The 18,280-nt window shown below is 28.6% G+C and overlaps 1 protein-coding gene across 1 annotated transcript in view; it reads right to left on the reverse strand.

The window, feature by feature from the left end:
• Positions 1 to 5,550: 5,550 nt before the first annotated feature.
• LOC141529026 (cell adhesion molecule 3-like) overlaps positions 5,551 to 18,280 on the reverse strand; it is a 33,718-nt gene continuing 20,988 nt past the window's right edge. Inside the window, exons 3-6 of the mRNA XM_074245368.1 lie at positions 17,888 to 18,023; positions 16,693 to 16,826; positions 11,191 to 11,497; positions 5,551 to 7,998 (exon numbers count right to left, since the gene is read on the reverse strand). Coding sequence (XP_074101469.1) covers positions 7,880 to 7,998; positions 11,191 to 11,497; positions 16,693 to 16,826; positions 17,888 to 18,023 — 696 coding nt within the window. The 3' untranslated portion in view covers positions 5,551 to 7,879. The remainder of the gene's footprint in view (positions 7,999 to 11,190; positions 11,498 to 16,692; positions 16,827 to 17,887; positions 18,024 to 18,280) is intronic.

The following is an 18,280-nucleotide window of genomic DNA, read 5'->3' on the forward strand; positions in this document are numbered from 1 at the left end:
TTATTAAAGAAAATGATATAAAAGCATTAAAAAGAATTTGATTTTCAAATATTTTGAATTCCTTTTTATTCTTCGAATTATTTTCAATGCCGTCTCTTATTGGTGTTTAATTTAAAATATAAGGAATTTTTTTTGATTATTTTGTTTTTTCAAGATAGGATTTCTTTTGGCTGGAATAGAGTTTTATTAAGTAAAAAAATGTTTTTATTTCAAGAGGAAATTTCTTCTTGTTACAAAACAACCTAGGTCTTCCGAAAAATTTCCTTTGTTCGAGTAAACATTTTCTTCTGTGTATAGGTAAAGAGTAAATAGCACTGTAATGAATAGAATTTGAAGCTTTGTAGAGTGCTACTCAGTACCATGTTACATAAATTTCATTATGATGAATAAATGAACTACGACGTAAACATAAAAAATTGATAATTGTAGAATATTATTTATTGATCGAGACAACATTATAAAAATGAATAATTGCATAAAAATTAATATTTTAATTTTACATTTTTAAAATAACTAATTTACATACTGTTGAGTTTTTATTGCGATCAATTACTCAAATTTAGTTTGTTTTGATTTTATAATAAAGCTTATTACTTTTTAAGTTCTTATCGAAATGTGGTCGCAAATAAATAAAAAAATTGTTTGTTACGTTTCAATTTTATGAGTTTATGATCATTGTCAGTTTATTTTTGTCAAAATTTTGTGAATGAATGAATTTCTGAATACATCCACGATTAATTTATTTGTCTATTTAGGTATAACTTTAATAAGTGAATTATAAACATGCAGAGCATAATGAATTCAGCTGTGTAGAATAGGAATCAGTTGCATTTATATAGCCTTATCCTCAGTGTCCTCAATGTAACATGGTACTGAGTACTATATATGTTTTTAGAGCCAAAGTTGGTAGTTAAAATTGGAGACATTACTTTGTCGAATGACTCTCGTCGCTGAGAAATCCTTGATACCACGCAACATAGTATTGATTACCATTCTATATCGGAAATTTATTTATTATCTTTTCACTGTTTTATAGTTTCATATCTTATATTTATATTTACAAAATTATATCTATACCCGCATCTTCATTTAAGAAAATTTCGGACACTAAAATTAATAGTTGATAATTTTCTGTGAATATTTGGAACAATTACAAAATTAAACTTCATTTATCATTTAATCTTCTATCCGTGCTCAGGTTCTAAATAATGCATTCCGATATATTCAAGTGCTTGAACACATATAATCAATTAAAAGGACTTATTGGCATTCGAAATGAAAGTAGATTTCATAGTGAATCCAAAAAATACAAGGGTGGTTTAGAAATTACAGGATTTAAAAATCCTAAAAATTAAAATTTTTTTAAGTTTCCTTCCCGGATAATTTTTGAATCTAACATGTTATCGAATTTCTGTTAATTGCATTAGAAAGCTTTCTAAATAAGCTTCAATTGGAGTAATATAATGTATGTTCAGTATCAAAATTACTTTCTGTTTTACCATGCCTATTATGAAATTTGCTGTTGCACTGGTTGCTTGGCAAGAAAATCTGTGAAAGTGAATAAAGTATTTCATTGAATAGTATTTTTAAAATTAGATTTAATGATCCAGAATTTATCATTTTTTATTCCATGCATTATTTGATTTTCATTAATTATTATGAAAATTAAAAAAAATGTAAATCTTAAAATTTTTGTTAGAGCGTTTTATTACTTTAGAAAAGAATTTTTAAACTAAAGCAAAAGAATATTCCAAATTACAAATCGATAAAATTTGAAACATCGACTTTTTTCGTATAATACTTCAGCTGCTCTGGCAGCTGGCGAGCTTGGTAAGTTGGATATGATAGATGTTTTCAAATTTTGTTTTGATAATTAACTCTAAAAATAACGCTATAATTCACTATTTGGATTAAATCTAATATCGTTTGATGTGAGGAATTCTTAAGACCATTTATCATAACTCATGACCATCACGATTGTTGAAACTTTCATATGATTTATTTTTTTTTTTTTTTTTTTTCCTTTATCGATAAGTAGTGCCGACATTAATCGGCGAAACGTCGTAAATATTTTATGGATCATTAAATGGAAGGAACATTATTCTATTATCCATAAATAATAATCAGTATTATTCAAAGTTGCTTACAACAATATTATCGACACTTTTTTGTAAAATATTGTTCGATTTAATATTTTGATAGTTGTATAATTGAAAAGCATAAAAATTAGTAGCAGTTTAAAAATATTTTTTAAAATCCTGAATAACTCTCAATTATCTTGATATAAAATTTTGAATTTCTTTATATGGCTTATAATTGAATTTTATCCGACACCATTTTGATTATAATTAGTACATAATTAAGATAAACGATCGTAAAAATTTGAAATTAAAATTAAATTTGTATAACTGTCTGCATTTTTTCAAAATAACATTCTTTTGAAAAATTTGACTTCAGAACGTTGAACCAAATTTTCATAAAGTTTATTTTATTTTGTTTTTTTTTTTTTTATTTCAATTTCTTACCAAACAAAATTTTATTAAAAGAATTCATCAAAAAAATCCTACTTATAGAAATAAAAAATAAATGTTGATGCAATTTTTTTAGATATTATAATTTAATTACTATATTAAACTTAATGAAAAAGGTTGTATTAAATTTAAAAATCTCTTCACATACACAAATTTAGTAACATTTTAACGAATAACAACTATTTTTTATTTTTATTTAATAAGTAAATAACATTTCATCCTCTCTGAAAATTTTTTATCGTGCATTTTCAGAGTATAAAAATATTCATCAGTTTTTTAGAGATGCACGTTTGTGTACACAAAAAAACCACTACTTACCGTTCTATGAAGTTCTTTTTTAAATAATAAAATTCTTAAATTATTCTTAATAAAGCTAAATTTACAATCGGACGAAAAATTAACTAGCTCTGAAAGTATAACTAATTCGATATTACAAATTTGACGGTAAAATATAAATAAAATATTGATGTAAAAGTTTTAGCTCCCTAAAATAGCATTACACCCCGAAATAGAGTGTGTCATCCCCTATTGGATGCAGTAGAGCAGCAGCAGCAGTCACTAGACTACACAAGTACACAGTGATGAATTATTGCTCCGACAAGACTTTAATACTGTAGAGTTGTACCGATCAATGACTCGGGATCGGAATTGGGATGTAACATCATGTCCAACGTAAAAGGGCGTGCTTTTAGGGACAAGAAAAGTTAACCCACCGAGTAAAAAGTTAAGTAAGGAAAAAAGATAAATTTATCTTTAGTGTCGAGAACAGTAGATTTTTAGCGGACCCTCTTAACAACTTGGCCAACTACGCCGATATTGAGTGAAACGTCATGCTAAATCGTTCGTTTATCTTATATTCTATGATTCCTATTCTTATACTTATAACTTATAATATAACTATAACTATAACTATATAAATCTATATAAAAGGACTAAGGACTAAGGACAATATACAACGTAGAGTAAGAGATGCTCCTATAATGTAGAAGGATGATTCACACCCGAGATAGATTCATAGAACCCGGTTGGAGGGGCCAAAGAAGGACTGCAATAAAACTTTGTGGTATTGACCCCGTATTCGGATAAGCGGCGCATGGATTCTTTATGCTTATACTTATACTTATACGGTTTATATTACATTATATATGACTATACCTTAGATTGAGCTTTATTTCTTTCCTTTCTTTTTCTTTTCCCCATGTCAACACTTAGATCATCCACTCGGTTTTATATTTAAGGGATTTATATACTACCCGTCGCCCGTCAAGCTTTTCCATTTTCATTTATATTATTTTCATTCTCTTGTGTTTCTCCATCTACAAAAAGAATAAAGCGCCGACGCTCTGTATCAGTGGTTCAAAAAGACAAAGGAAAAAACAAGTAAAAATAAAATGAACGGTTGCATTATTCAAGTTCACCCGTATTTTTTCTTCACTCGAAAACCTGTCGAAAAATAATACCGTGATTTTATTTCATCTCCTTTTCTTATTTTTTTCTTATATACTTATTCTTCTTCTTCTTCTTTTTCTTCTTCTCAACTAACCTAATACTACTACTACTACTTCTATTACTGTTACTATTACTATTACTACCACAACAATTTCTCTGACTTGAACAGCTATTGAAGAATTGAGAGTACTTTGAACTCAACTAAAAATGGGCTTTGATCCTACCCCTCACGTGCTCATTTCCCATTTTCACCCTCAAAACTCGGGTTCATTCTGACATCGTATTAATTCAAGCGTCACCATTTTCTTACCATAAAACCTTATATACATATACATATACATTTATATAAATGTATAAATTTATCCGACAAACCAAAACCAAAGTCAGAGAAATCGGACCGCACTAGACTGAAACTGTCGCGATGATTCATCAAGTTAAGTAATAGATTTTATCCCTCGCTGTACGTTTTCCTGTGTCGATCTGTTCATCGGTTCGCACACACCTACATCCCTCGAGATTTATCTGCGAAACTCCTACCCGAGTGTGCATGGATTTGCGGTCGAGTGTTGACTCAAAGTCTCGTCACAAATTTGTTTTATTTATTTTTATATCTATTTACCTAAATAATTGAATAAAGCCGTACAAAAACACGATAAACTTTTTTAATTTATCCCCTGTAAGCATTAGGCAATAGGCGAACATCCTACCTTCGCATACACATCTGGGTGTTATTGAAATGACAATAAACGTGCAGACAGAGTGTGTATAAGCGGTTGGAAATGTTAAATTTTAATTGATTTAATGGACACTTGTATTTAAAATGTGAATTCTTTCTCTTCGTTTTAGTGTACTTAACATTCTTTCCAGGCTTCGTTTAATTTTTTTGGCTTCCACTACAACGTCATTAGTGTTTTATTTATCAAAGAATTTAATTCTTTTGGATATCTTGTTATTGTTCAGGCAATTATGGGTAGTTCTTGGAATTCCTGCTGATGATTCAATGAGAGGCATTCAATTCATCGGAAGTATTCAGATGCATTTGTTAAATTTTTCAAGAGTTCAAATATTTCTTTTGAACATAAATGACATTTTTTGCCTGAAAAAAAATTTTACTTTAACCGAAAATAAAAAATTATTATTTAATTAGTTCAATTTGCAATATCAAAAACTAAAGAAAGAAAAAAAAATCATTTTTGAAGATTTTTCTTAAATAATATGTCTACATGCTCTGAATCTATGCTTTAAATTATGAAAATATTGAATGTATAATATTTCCACATTACCTCAATTTCCATTAAAATTTAATCGGAACTATTTGTAAAATAAAACAAAAACTGATTCCTTATATAAGACTCAATGTTAAATACAAAAAGTTCATAAGTTCAATATTTTTTTTTGCAGCTCTTTGAAAATTTAACCAGTTTATTATCTAACCATAATCTACTAATATATCAAATTGAACTAAACTCTGATCTGTAATTCTATGATAGACAATACTAATTATAAGTCAATCAATCGAAAATGCAATTAGAAAATTATCATACAATAATTTCATAGTCTTCAATTTAAACTATATCATATTCTTTATTCTTTTATTTTTTATATGAAATTAGTTATATACATTCAGGATATCGTATAAAAACAAACGCAAAAAAGGCAAAAAAATTACAACGAATAATACTAGCTTTTTTGACTGTAAAAACACTCATGGATAAAATTCAAGAACTCCTTAAATATATATTACCTATCATTACATTCTAAATTGACTTCAATACAATGACTACCGTACACAATAGTTAATCATTTACATCTCTTATTTAAAAAAAATCTATTCATACTAAATTTCACAATTTTTAGATCAAATTACTTACAAAATCCAAATTTAATGAAACCTCTTCGAATTTCCATGAAAAAATCTTTAAATCCCAATCCTGGCATCAAAAATCCCATCTTCCCTTTAAAAATTTAAAATCTCCAGAACCCTTAATCCCGAAGCATAAAAAATCCTGATCAAAAATCCCGCCGCAATCCTTCCAATTTACCATGAAAATTTTTCCCGGAACAACACATCCACGAAAATCGATTTGTTGTTCATTCACTGTTGTATCAGCATCAACATCAGCATCACCGATGCAGGAATCTCTTAGGAGCGTGTTTTTCTCTCCGTTCAGAATCCCCCAATGGCTGTATCGACGCGCATGACTCTGTCGAGTCATTCCCGACGATTTGAGAAAGGGATGATTCACTTGGTTCCACTGGGTGCCCTCGCCTCCCGACAAATCGTCTACAGAAAAGTCATAGCAGTCTTTTTCCAAGGGGTGGAATATTTCTCTTCTCGCCACTCTTGCACTCTTCCACTGCACCCCTCCACTCTCATCTTCCATCTTCCATCTTCCATCTCTTATTTCCTATTTCCTATCCTCTGTTCTATTTCCCGCATTCTTTCTCTTACTTTCTAAAATCCAAACTCTCCCCATCCCTAGCTTCTACTCTGGAGTATGAGATTCTCATGCATCTCAATCCATCTTTCCACTATCTGGGAATAGTTTGGTTAGTGTGCGCGCATCTCCACACATGTATGTCCTCCATCCAGAACCCTCTCGACTCCGGTCCTTCTTCTTCTTCTTCTTCACATCTATATACACAACATATAATACAACATACTACTTATATTACTCATACTTATGCTGATGCTTACGTGCTAGTACATATGTGCACATAAATACATAGATATACTGGTAGACGGTCTACGTCACTGTAAAGTAACTCTCATAAAGTTTACCCGCGGATATAACATACGCACGGTAATCGCGTGGTATACGAGCTGAGCACATACACGTCGCTTAAGCCAACATCGATTAGCCATCAGAGCTTCTGCGCTTGGACCCGCGAATCATCGCGACTGAAACCCAACCTCTATCTGCTATTTAAACTGGCACTCGTGCTAAAATCCATCTATTCCGCTGTATGAAGTCACCTCTATTCATCCAGAGCATAAACTTCTATCCTTGATCCCATCCGCTCCAGTTTTTGGTTGCTGCCCATCAAAAAATATCCAGTCCAGTCCGGTCCAGTTATAGTTACTTCACTCAGTGAAGTGAACATCTCGCAAAAAATTTTTTATCATACCCACACCAAAATTCTTTTTTTTTTTTACAGTATAGTTTTATCCGTCGTTTCATCAATTCGGGTGTTTATTGATTATCGGGTACACGTCGATCTGACGGACAAGCTAATGTAATACACTCGCAAAGGGTGTCTGACAATGCGTAAACTTACTCGGTGTATCCGTGACAGATATATTTTCCCTAAACTTTACTGGTCTATTCTGTATAGAACACAGTATCGCATCACATATCAGTTCTTACTAACTTTGAATGAGTGGAAATGACGAGCTGATGTGCCGCTGATGGATACGCCACACGAGAAATCGACCCTGCAAATTTAAACTATTTAAACTTGTAGTTTTTCATTATTATTATTATTTTTTTCATTGTTTTTTATCCATATCAAACTTTCATTTATGTTCAAATAAAAGTAACCTAAAAGTAACTTGGCTATTTGCTGAGTGGATAACCGAAGTATTATGCTCACTCAACCACCGTAAATCCATTGTAATCCGTTATGTGTTGGATAAAAAGAAAGTGTTGGTTTTTTTGAATATATATATGTATATACATATTTAAAAAAAAAGAGAAAGAATGAATAATCAACACGTTAAATTGTACGAGAACTTTTCTTACAAGCACGTCAATTTATATAAAGAGCTCCAAAGCACGCATATAATACAGAATTTTTTTTTTATTTTATTTTATATTTTATTATTTATTAATTTTATTTGTTTTTTTTTTTTTTGGTTTTTTTTATTTTTTTTTACGAAGTAGGGGTATTATTAATCATTAATGGATGACGTTGATAGCCAGTCGTAGGAATACGAGCAATTCAAAAATAAATTGCCAGGACCCTCGTAGTCTCGCTTGGGATGACGGCGACGATGACGACGATGAAGATTCGATGTCTGAAAATAGATTAATACGGGTTGTACTTTGAATATAATAGGATTTATTATGAGAGCTTTATTAATTATGAAGGTGCAGAATTTAAATTAAGTTAGTATATTATTTAAATTAAATAATAATACAAAAATAAATTAGACTTTACAATGCGTTTTTGGTCATTGAAATAAAATATTTCATTAAGAGAAAAGTTACGGAAATGAGGGAAATTTCGTGTCCGATTTATTGATAAGATACAATTTATTTTATTAGTTAAATTCAGTGTCATTGTGGAAGTCTTGATCTTAATTTGTCTCTTTTATGGTTTTATATAATTTTCAGCGATAGTTAATTTATCTTGACAATTTTTCAGAGTTATTATATTTGGATTTGGATGTATATCAATTATTAATCCATATATTTAAGAGAATACAGAAAATATTCTGACAGACATGTGTTTATTTTAAAAAAGATTTTTTTAGCGAAATTTATTATTATTAAAAAATTCTTGACCAGAATTTGTGTCTTTTTATAATTTTTTGAACTTTTTAGTGATTAATTTTTCATTTTACATTTCTGGAGGAGTTTTTAATAATTTGTTGGTTCTCTAAGTTCATTTCATGATATTTTTCCATTAAATAATTGGTAATTGATCCTGTCGCAGCTACATTATAAATTCAATTTATTTAAAAAGTACTCTAATCATAAAAACTGTGATTATAAATATCGAAAAATTGTTAGAGTAAAGTTTTTTTTGGTAATCAGTGATTGCGATTGCAAAAAGTTAGTAATTATTAAAGTCAATTTTAAATAAAAGAATTGTTAAATATTAATCAGATTAGTTTTTTATTTTTATTTTTTTAAAATAAGAAAACGTTTTTATCGCAATTTTTATGAATATTTGATGTATTTCTATTATGCAATTTCTGGTGAAAACAGGTACAGATAATCTTTTTGTTTTGTATTGAAGGTTATTTCGAAGTAATATTTTGTCCGATAAAATAATAAGATACTGAAAATAACTGACATGTGACAATTCTGTATGTTTATAAGTTTATTGGTACAATTCTCGAAGAGGAATATTGAAATAATACGATTATAGACGACTTAAATATTTCTGTACATTTTGGAATAATTTCTTAATATAAAATAGTATTTTATATTTATATACTTTTAATAATTATCAGAAGGTTATTTCCAGTATTATGAAATAACGGAAATATTTTTCCGATAGATGTACTTGCTATTAATAAAAGAGAAAGATAATGCGATTATTGTCGACGGAAATATTTCAAATTTTTTTTTTAATAGACAATAGAAGGAAAATTTTAATCGAATAATGCTAGAAAAAAGCGACCGTGCGTTTCAAAAATGACAAAAATATCTTAACAAAAATTCGATGTTACTGTTTTATCGCTGATTTGTTAGTATAAATTTTGTGATAAAAATAAACGAATATTTTTTATAGTTTTTCGAGTAGAAAATAAATGAATATTTGAGAGAAAACAAATAAATATTTTACAAAGCGAATGAAACTATATCCGAAACAAATGGCTTATTTCATTAAAAACAAATGTTTTGTTGATAAAAAAAATAATGGTATTGATTCAAGAAAAAAAAAACTGTTTTAAAAAAAAAATTTTTTTTATTTTGAAAATTCAACAGTGTTGACAAAATTTTTAAATAATTCTGCCTATATTTTCATTGAAAATATGAAAAAGTTGAACTCAAAAAATGATTCCGAGTTCAGCTGTCAATTTTGTCATAAAAACATTAATGAAGAAATAACGATAGAACAAAAAAATTCGTAGCTTTTTGCTGCCGTTAGCAATCGATAAATGAACCTAACCTCAATAAATTTATACATGTATCTGCAAATCGGACTCTGACAAAGAGGATTAAATATCAAACGTTCAATCATGTATTTCATGTTTTTTTTTAATCAGATGAAATATTATTAAATTTATATCCGACAATTGCTAAATTTTTAAATAAAAAACAGATTAAAAAATAAATTTTATTTTCAAGTCGAGATTTCTTGAATAATAGACAACACTATCGAATTCAATATTAACAATTTGCTTCTGAAATTGCCTACCGAGCTGAAGGCGATACCCTGCTTCCTGTCATATATCCACAGAAAATTTTAAATTTTTCCATTGTCATCAGGAAGCTGTTTTAGCCATTTAATTTCATTTGTGTTCTCATAAGTCATAAGAGAAACATGGCATCTCTTCCCCAAAATTAGATAAGAAATTAAACTTTCAGTGCGAATAAGGTGAGAAGACAATTCCAGAACAATGCGAATGCTAGCAAGCAGAAACTGAATAGTTGCTTCTATTCCCTAGGGAAGAAACTGACTGGTTTCAGGCCACTGCATTAGTTTCTGAGTTAATTTCAGTTCCGGAGGAATCACGTTTCTTTATTGCAAACCTCAAAATATCCAAGTTGACAGCTGAAAAATTCGCTATCGATCTCGTATTGTCGTCATTCAACTGGACAGATATATTAAATCTCCAAGTTTCAATGCAATTCAAGTAGTTTTTTTTTTTTTTTTTTTTTTTTTATTGAACAGTCGATAATTTTTTTGTTTTCATAAAAAATATCAAAGATAAAATAATTTAGAACAAAAATTTTTTTTTTAAGCTGGTAAGAAAAAAAATGAACTGAGTTGATTTTTCGATTTTTATAGCCGAAGAAAAACTTAAGAATCGAAGCGGACAGTTTTTAAAATTTGAAAATCTTTAAGCAATTATCTGCACGAGGTTAGTCACAGCTGAAAGTTTCGAACTGGCCTGCAGGGTCAACTGTTTTTCAGATACTTTTTTAAGTGATAATGACAATAAAAAAAAATGTAGGAACTTTTGAGTGAAGAGAGTATTTATTTTTCATTGTCAATTTTTTCCGCGCAGATATTTTAAAAATATCTCCAATTAAAAAAGCAATATTAAATTACAATTATAACATAAGTAATTCTATAAAAGCAAATAAAATTTAATTGCTCTCATTCTTCATTTCTTGTTGAATAGATTGCCATTTAAATAAGATCATTGAGTAATTGTGTAATTGCAAATGGTATTTCTGAAGGATAAAATAATAATAGTGGAATAGAATAAATGATAAAAATAAAAATGGATAATTTGATAAAAAAACATGCAGACAGGGTGTGGTCATGTGGATAGTTCCATTGGATAAAATATAATAGGGTCGTTTACCTTTAACGTCAAGATGTCCATCGGGTTTTCGTTGGCCAGTCTGAAAGTTCGGGGGAGGTTGAAGATAATTGATGCCCACTATAGTTGCCGCTGGCTCCAATTGTATAACTCTCGGTCTCTCTTCTTCCGCGCTCACCTCAGTACTTTGCCAATATATATCGTATATCGAGGCGCTGCACCGGATCTTCAGCTTCCCCGACATAAAGTGGTCCGGCGTTACGAGAAATTGCAAGCTAGTTTGTGCGATCTGCCACTCTGAATCATTTGTATCAAGTGGACTGTACGTGCGCACGTGAGACTGTAGTGGCTGAAAATTATATTTACTTTATATTACCCACTTTTATAACAATATATGTTTACTTATTTATTTACTTTCAATTATATTTATTTGTTTTTAATGGTTCAACATTTTTCTACGTTTTTTCCATATTAAAAAAAAAAAAATTAATAATAATTGATGAAAAAAAATTTTTTCTTCAAAATTTTATTTTCACTTCGAGATATTTAGATTTAATTGATTTCTAAAATTCACTAATTCAATCAAGAAAATAAAAATCGAGGGTTAATAAAATAAGTTTTTCATCCGAAAATTTTTACTAATTTCAAGAATATCAACTCTCAAATTTCTCTCACTTTGTACACTAATAAAAGGACAAATTTGATTAAATGTAAAAGAAAAAATTTAACAGCCGAAATTTTAATATTTTTTTTTTCGTTTCTATTACTCTTAATAAATTTCTAAAAAATATATAATTAATCTCCATTAAATTATCTTGACAATAGTATGCAAAATATCTTGATTCCGTGAACTAATAAGGCTATAATAATAAAGATATTTGCCGAAATGAGGCAAAAAAAATTTTTCGATCGTAAAACACTCTCTGATGCTTTGCATTATGAGTCGTGCAATTCTTGAACTAAAAATATCATTTTGAAGAGCCTCATTCTATTAATTAAATCGAAAAAATTTTTGAATCAAGAAATTGTTATTGGATTAAGGAAATTCTACTTGATCGAAAAATTTTTTAAAGAATTTTTTTCTTTATTCAAGTTTATTTTAGTATTTATCATTGCAAGTTAATCTCAGAAACGTTTAGAAATGAGTTCAAATATAAAATTTATTTTTTTGGTTATTTTGAACGAAGAAATTAGTTCATAAACAAAGAATATAAAATTCTTTAGTCTGTCTGTATACGTCTCTACTTACACGCATAATGATCATTATTATTATAAAGAAGTGGAAACAGATTTACTATCTGGATTATAAAAATTATATTCTCGATCGTAAAAGTCACTAACTACACTACATTTTTCACCGCTGAGTTAAAAATATTCACTAAGTTAAGCCGTAAAAATTATCAAATATGTGTTAATTTATACTTAAACGACTATAAATTTTAATGAAGTGCAGTATTTGTTGTTATTAAAATTCTTAAATAACGTTCGTTCACAAAAAATAAATTGTAGTGGGTGCAACAGCGACTGTAGTTCCATTTATACAAAAAAAAAAAAAAAAAAAAAAAAAAAAGAAATGTCTTGCGCCAAGAAAAATTTGACTAAAATTATTGTAAAACATTGAAAAATTTTCTTAGCTGAAGAAAATTTGACTTTATTTAAAAAATTTTTAGTCAAATATTTTTTCTTTCTGTTTACAAAATGGAATATAGCAGGAAGACTTCAATTAAGATTTCCAAAGTGTAGTAAATGAAATTACAACCGCTGTTACATATATACTACAATTTATTTTTCGTTTTTCAAAATAATTTCCTTGAAGCCAAGAATATTTCTCTTTAATTAACTATTTTTTTTTCTTTGAGAAACGTTTTCCTTTTGTTACTTCATAACAAAAAAATTAATTTTCGGTTATGTATAAAGAAGATAGAGCACATGATATGTTTCTCCGTTAATTAACACCACGCTATTCGCTGCTTGTTTCAGTGATGCAGAAAACTTTTGAAATTTACAATCAGCGCATCATACATTTGAATTAGCTTACATGTTTTTATAATGCAACAATTCTATTATTTATAAAACAAACAAGCTTATGTCAATGATACGCCGAGTTCATAACATGGATATTGAATTATTAAATATCGTAATTGTAGTGTCGAATTCTCAATGCGAACTAACTTTTTTAAATATTCGTGGATGTAATGATTCTTAAAATCAAAGTTGGTTAATAATAAATTCATATACATGCGGATTTTGAATGGATTATGTATTTCAATTAATTATAACTTTTGCACGTACTTATTATTAATCGCACCCATTTACAGTTAATTAAAATTACCGCTTGTTTCAATAGTTAAACATTTAATCTTCATTAATATTTTTAAACTGATACGAATTATAATATTATTCTGTCAAGAGTAATAATTTTAACTATACCTTATTTATTTATGTCACTAGTAAAATCAAAATTTTACTGTACTTTAAGTAATACTAATTTTATAATTAAATTTATATCTTCATATAATAAGCACATGTATCTTTAGCTTCAAAACAAGAAGAGAAAAAATTTTTCATTTTATTCAGTCATGTTAAACTATAATAACTAAAAAGAATGTAACTGTTGTGCGTGTTGCCACATATATTGATTACAAAGCTTTGAATAATTTAATAATGCGATATTTAACAACGATTAACTTCCATATTGCACATTGACTGTATGTAAAGTTTTCAAGTACGAATTTTACAGAAAAAGTTTTATATGCATTGACAAAAAAAAATCTACTTAATTAAAGAAAAATATTATTGACTTAAGCCAAAATTTTTTTAAATCTTAAAATAAGAATTTCTTGTTTTCAATTCAAATTCAGTATCGAAAAACACTATCCATGTAAGAAAGTATGGCTGACCCAGGCTTGGCCCAACTATATGATAGGCCAAGCTTGTAAGCTTTAAGTCTGGAATGATAAGTCGGACCAAGTCTGGTTACCACGACTGGCCCATGCCTGGTTACCAGGACTGGGCTATAGTTAATTTCCAAGTCTGGCCCATGGCATTTGATAAAAAATGATAAAAAAAATTTTTTTAATGGACATTCTTTTATTTTAATTTTAAAGTAGAACTAACGCAAGCTTAAACCGTTTGACTCTTAATTTAGACTTAACTTTCGCTAATTATCCTCTAAATTAAAATACATGATAGTCTTGAAGTTAGTCAAAGGTCGAAACTCGCAAAAATCGGGTCACGGTTCATTAATGGTTGAAATTTAGGCGCGCGCGTAGCGCGCTATTCAAATTTCTAGTAGACATTAAATGATAATCGAATTTGCCCTAATAGAGATTCGAACCCGAGCCGCGCGCGCTTGCCAAACCGATAACTAACTCTTACGCCGTACAACTGATAAATTGAAGAACATCTCATCATTATTATGAGCTAAATCTATATCTTGACGGTTTATTATTTAATATTGTGTTTTGATGAAAATGATCTATTTTTTACAAACGTTTATTGCTTAAAAAAAATGCAAGAGTCAAGTTGCTATAATTACTTTAGACTTTGTACACCATTCTGCATATTTTTAATATTTTATTATAAATTTTAGTGTTTAAAATTTTCAGTTTTGAAAATTCAACTGTAAATTATTACATTTTAATTTTTTAAGGCAATATAAATCTTGACGATTTATAATTGTTTTTATTAAATAGTAAATTTTCAATTTTAGCATTTGCCAACAAATATTCGTTAAACATCAAATATTTACTCTTCAAAATTCTATTACTTAATAATTATTAAGTTTGAATGTTGACTGGCAATTGTTGATATTTTCAAAGATATAAGCTCATTCCTGTAGTTATCATTACTATCGTGATGGTACTGATTGTAATAGTTATTATTGCAAACTTAACCAATAACATGAAAGTGAATAATATTTAAATTATCATTGGGAATTGTAATTATTAAATATGAATGATGGTAATCGTTACCACAAATTCCTCAGCGTGTGTATTATTATTATTATTATTGCATTACTTGCAGTAATATATATTAATAAATATATAATCGACATAAATATTTATAAAAATATTAAAATGTTCAACAAATTATTTTATCTACAAATAATATTGATATAATTAATTCGGGATAAAAATTAAGTAATTAAAAATATTTAATGACCAACTGTAGCTCATAAAATCAAAATACATCGAATAACACGCAATGGTGTAAAAAAAAAAAGTAGATTACACCGCGTTAAAATTACACAGATGGAAAATTTACACCGAGAGAATTTTACACTGTTATTTTACACTGCACGGTCATTTAAAATGCTCGGTATCTATTTTTACACTGAAAATTTTACGTGAATAAAAATTGTAATTTTTAATTGAGTTTTTTTTTTTTTTTTTTTTTAATAACTTCAATGCACGAATTATTTTTTAGTTTTTTCTTTTCATTATTTTTAAAGACAAAGAAGAGAACTTGAAAATTAATATAACGCATAATAATTATACGAGGCACAGCAACCTCTAAGAGAAAATTACAGCTTTAGATAACATTCTTATTAGATACTTCAAAGTAGTAATTTTTTTTACCGTTTCAACTGAAATTTCTAGCCGCATAAAAATTAAATACATGAAATAAATGAACTTTAATTTCACAATTCAGAATATATCTAGTCGTAACTTTTTTTAAAAGTCTTGCATTTTTTTAATTATAAATTTAATCAATTACTGACTAAAACCACAACATTACTATTTTATTTTTCGTATTTTTTTAATATCACTCAGCTAATTAAATCCAGAGTTTTCATCTGTTTAATTTAATTCAAGTAAATTTTTTTCCGAGAAATAAAAACTGATTCAAACATTACAAATTTTTTTTTTCTATCAGATGCTACAATGGTGTTCGTTACTTCTGGGACAATCTTGTATAATAATCAAACTAAGAATAAAAAAGTAACTCATTATAATTTTTTAATTTTTTTAGAGATCAAGCTAATAACTAATATCAGACAAGCTTCTCAGGAGAGTAAAAAAGAACAGTTTTTTTTTATATTACCTCAGACTTGATTCTCTTCTAAGGAGAAGATTAAGCGATCATGCGCTCACCGTCAGAGATTTTTAATACTAAAATCGGTTGAAAAGCTATAAAAAGGCAAATTAGAAAATTTTTTTACAGGAAGAAGCTTATCTGACATTATGGTTTTTAGTTTAATACACAGTAAAAAATTTTGCGTCATTGCGTCAAAGAAATTAGTGTTAAAAATTTTTGTGTTAAATATTTAACACTTTTATGTGTAAATTTAACACTTATTCTGTTATATCAACACAAAAAAATGTTAAATATTTGACATAAAAATTTTTAACACAAAAATTTTTGACGCAATGACGCAAAATTTTTTACTGTGTAAAATACCACAGCAATTTTTGTTTAATAATAAATTTTAACTGATAAAAAAATTTCTATAGAGAAAAAATATGAAATTGAACGTTTATATTTGGTTATAAAATAATTGACTACTGCCAAAAAATGTAAAAATAAAAAAAGTAAACTAACCTGTCTGTCATTGACGTACCACGTCAAATTAGCAGCAGGTTTACTTCTTCCTAAAGTACAATTAACCCTAAGTGTATCGTCAATCCTGTACTTTCTCCTCAGTCCATGTATTTCAGGTCTCTGAGTGGGTAATTCTGTAACAAAATAAACCACTAAATAGGTAACAACCCGGTGTACACCAGGAAATAATGTTCCTGCATTTAAAAGAGCTTATGTTATTTTAAAAATGCATCCGGACGAACAGAAACCAACTACAATACGAAATAAAATAAAATAAACAAAATAAAATGAAATAAAATAGAATACAGTGTACATCATAGTAACTATGGCCGGAGCGTAAAGTGTAAAGGAAATGAAGTTTATACCGGCATAAATAAATAACCAATACTGTAATGACGGTGTATTTAAGTTTGTTTAGACTTTAGCAGCATCATTAAGGCAATCTTTCCCTATCTCCCCATCTCGAGTCGGTATCTGTACTAGGACTAGCAGCTTAGTACAGAGTATAGTCTAGGGAGGATATAATAGGATAGGACGAGATGAGTGTTCCCTGTGGATCAATTATAAACGAACAACCCGACGATAAACTCGCCACAAAGCTAATCACATTTCCGTACTCATCAATCTCCGTTTCGCCGCATTACCAATGTACGTGGCAAGTGGTGGTTGCGGTGTGTGTACACACATCAACCCCTTCAAAAATCCCGCATAATAACATTTTACCGTTCATTAATTACAACTTCAGGTTGCCCAGGAGGTGGTGCACCTAGAGCGTTTCATTAATTAGGCACTACTGTATTATACTGCACTAGACTATACTGTGCTATATTATATACCTACGGTATTTTCATTAATTAATTACATCGTCAGATGCCCTTTTTTTATAAAATCCCTTTGAGCTCTTAACCATGATACCCGCTTATATTTATTCACCGAGATTAAAAAAAATATATAGTCTTTATTTATTTTATTTGACATATTTTTAACTATTAACATTTTTATTATTTTTGCTCGCGAGGAGTTTTTTTATTATTTATACCAGATTCAGAACTCTCTTATTGTTTTCCGCAGGTAGATTATTATTATTTTCATTTTTGTTTATATTTATAACCGCAGTTGTTTGTTTTTAAATACCTTCCCTTTATTTCAATGCAAGATGTATATAAATATTTAATATTTTTAATTCTTTACTCACCAGCGACATTCATTGTCGCGTATACAATGGCGGTGTGAAAGGATGGTGCGTCAGCCGATACCTCACAGCTGTATTCACCAGCAGCGTCGAGCTCCAGATTCTCCAGAGTGACCTGTGTCGCATTGCTCCCGGTCTTCTGTTAACACAACGTAACATAATGCACAACAACACTACCTATTATCCATACTTGACAATGTATTACATTTATATTATATTATGCACGGGCTTGTTTGTTCTCGAGATATTAGATACATCTAACATCTATACTGTGCATTATACTGCTTATTATATTAGGCTTCAGGACACTCGATATATCCTACATTGGACTAATAACAATGTGTATTTATGCCAAATTTAATAATTATTTTCTTTATTAGAGAAACCTAGTAGTTT

This window comes from Cotesia typhae, unplaced genomic scaffold, assembly GCF_013202065.1.
Source record: "Cotesia typhae breed Kobodo isofemale line unplaced genomic scaffold, CoteBio_Ctyphae contig_11, whole genome shotgun sequence".
Taxonomy (NCBI): Eukaryota; Metazoa; Arthropoda; class Insecta; order Hymenoptera; family Braconidae; genus Cotesia; species Cotesia typhae.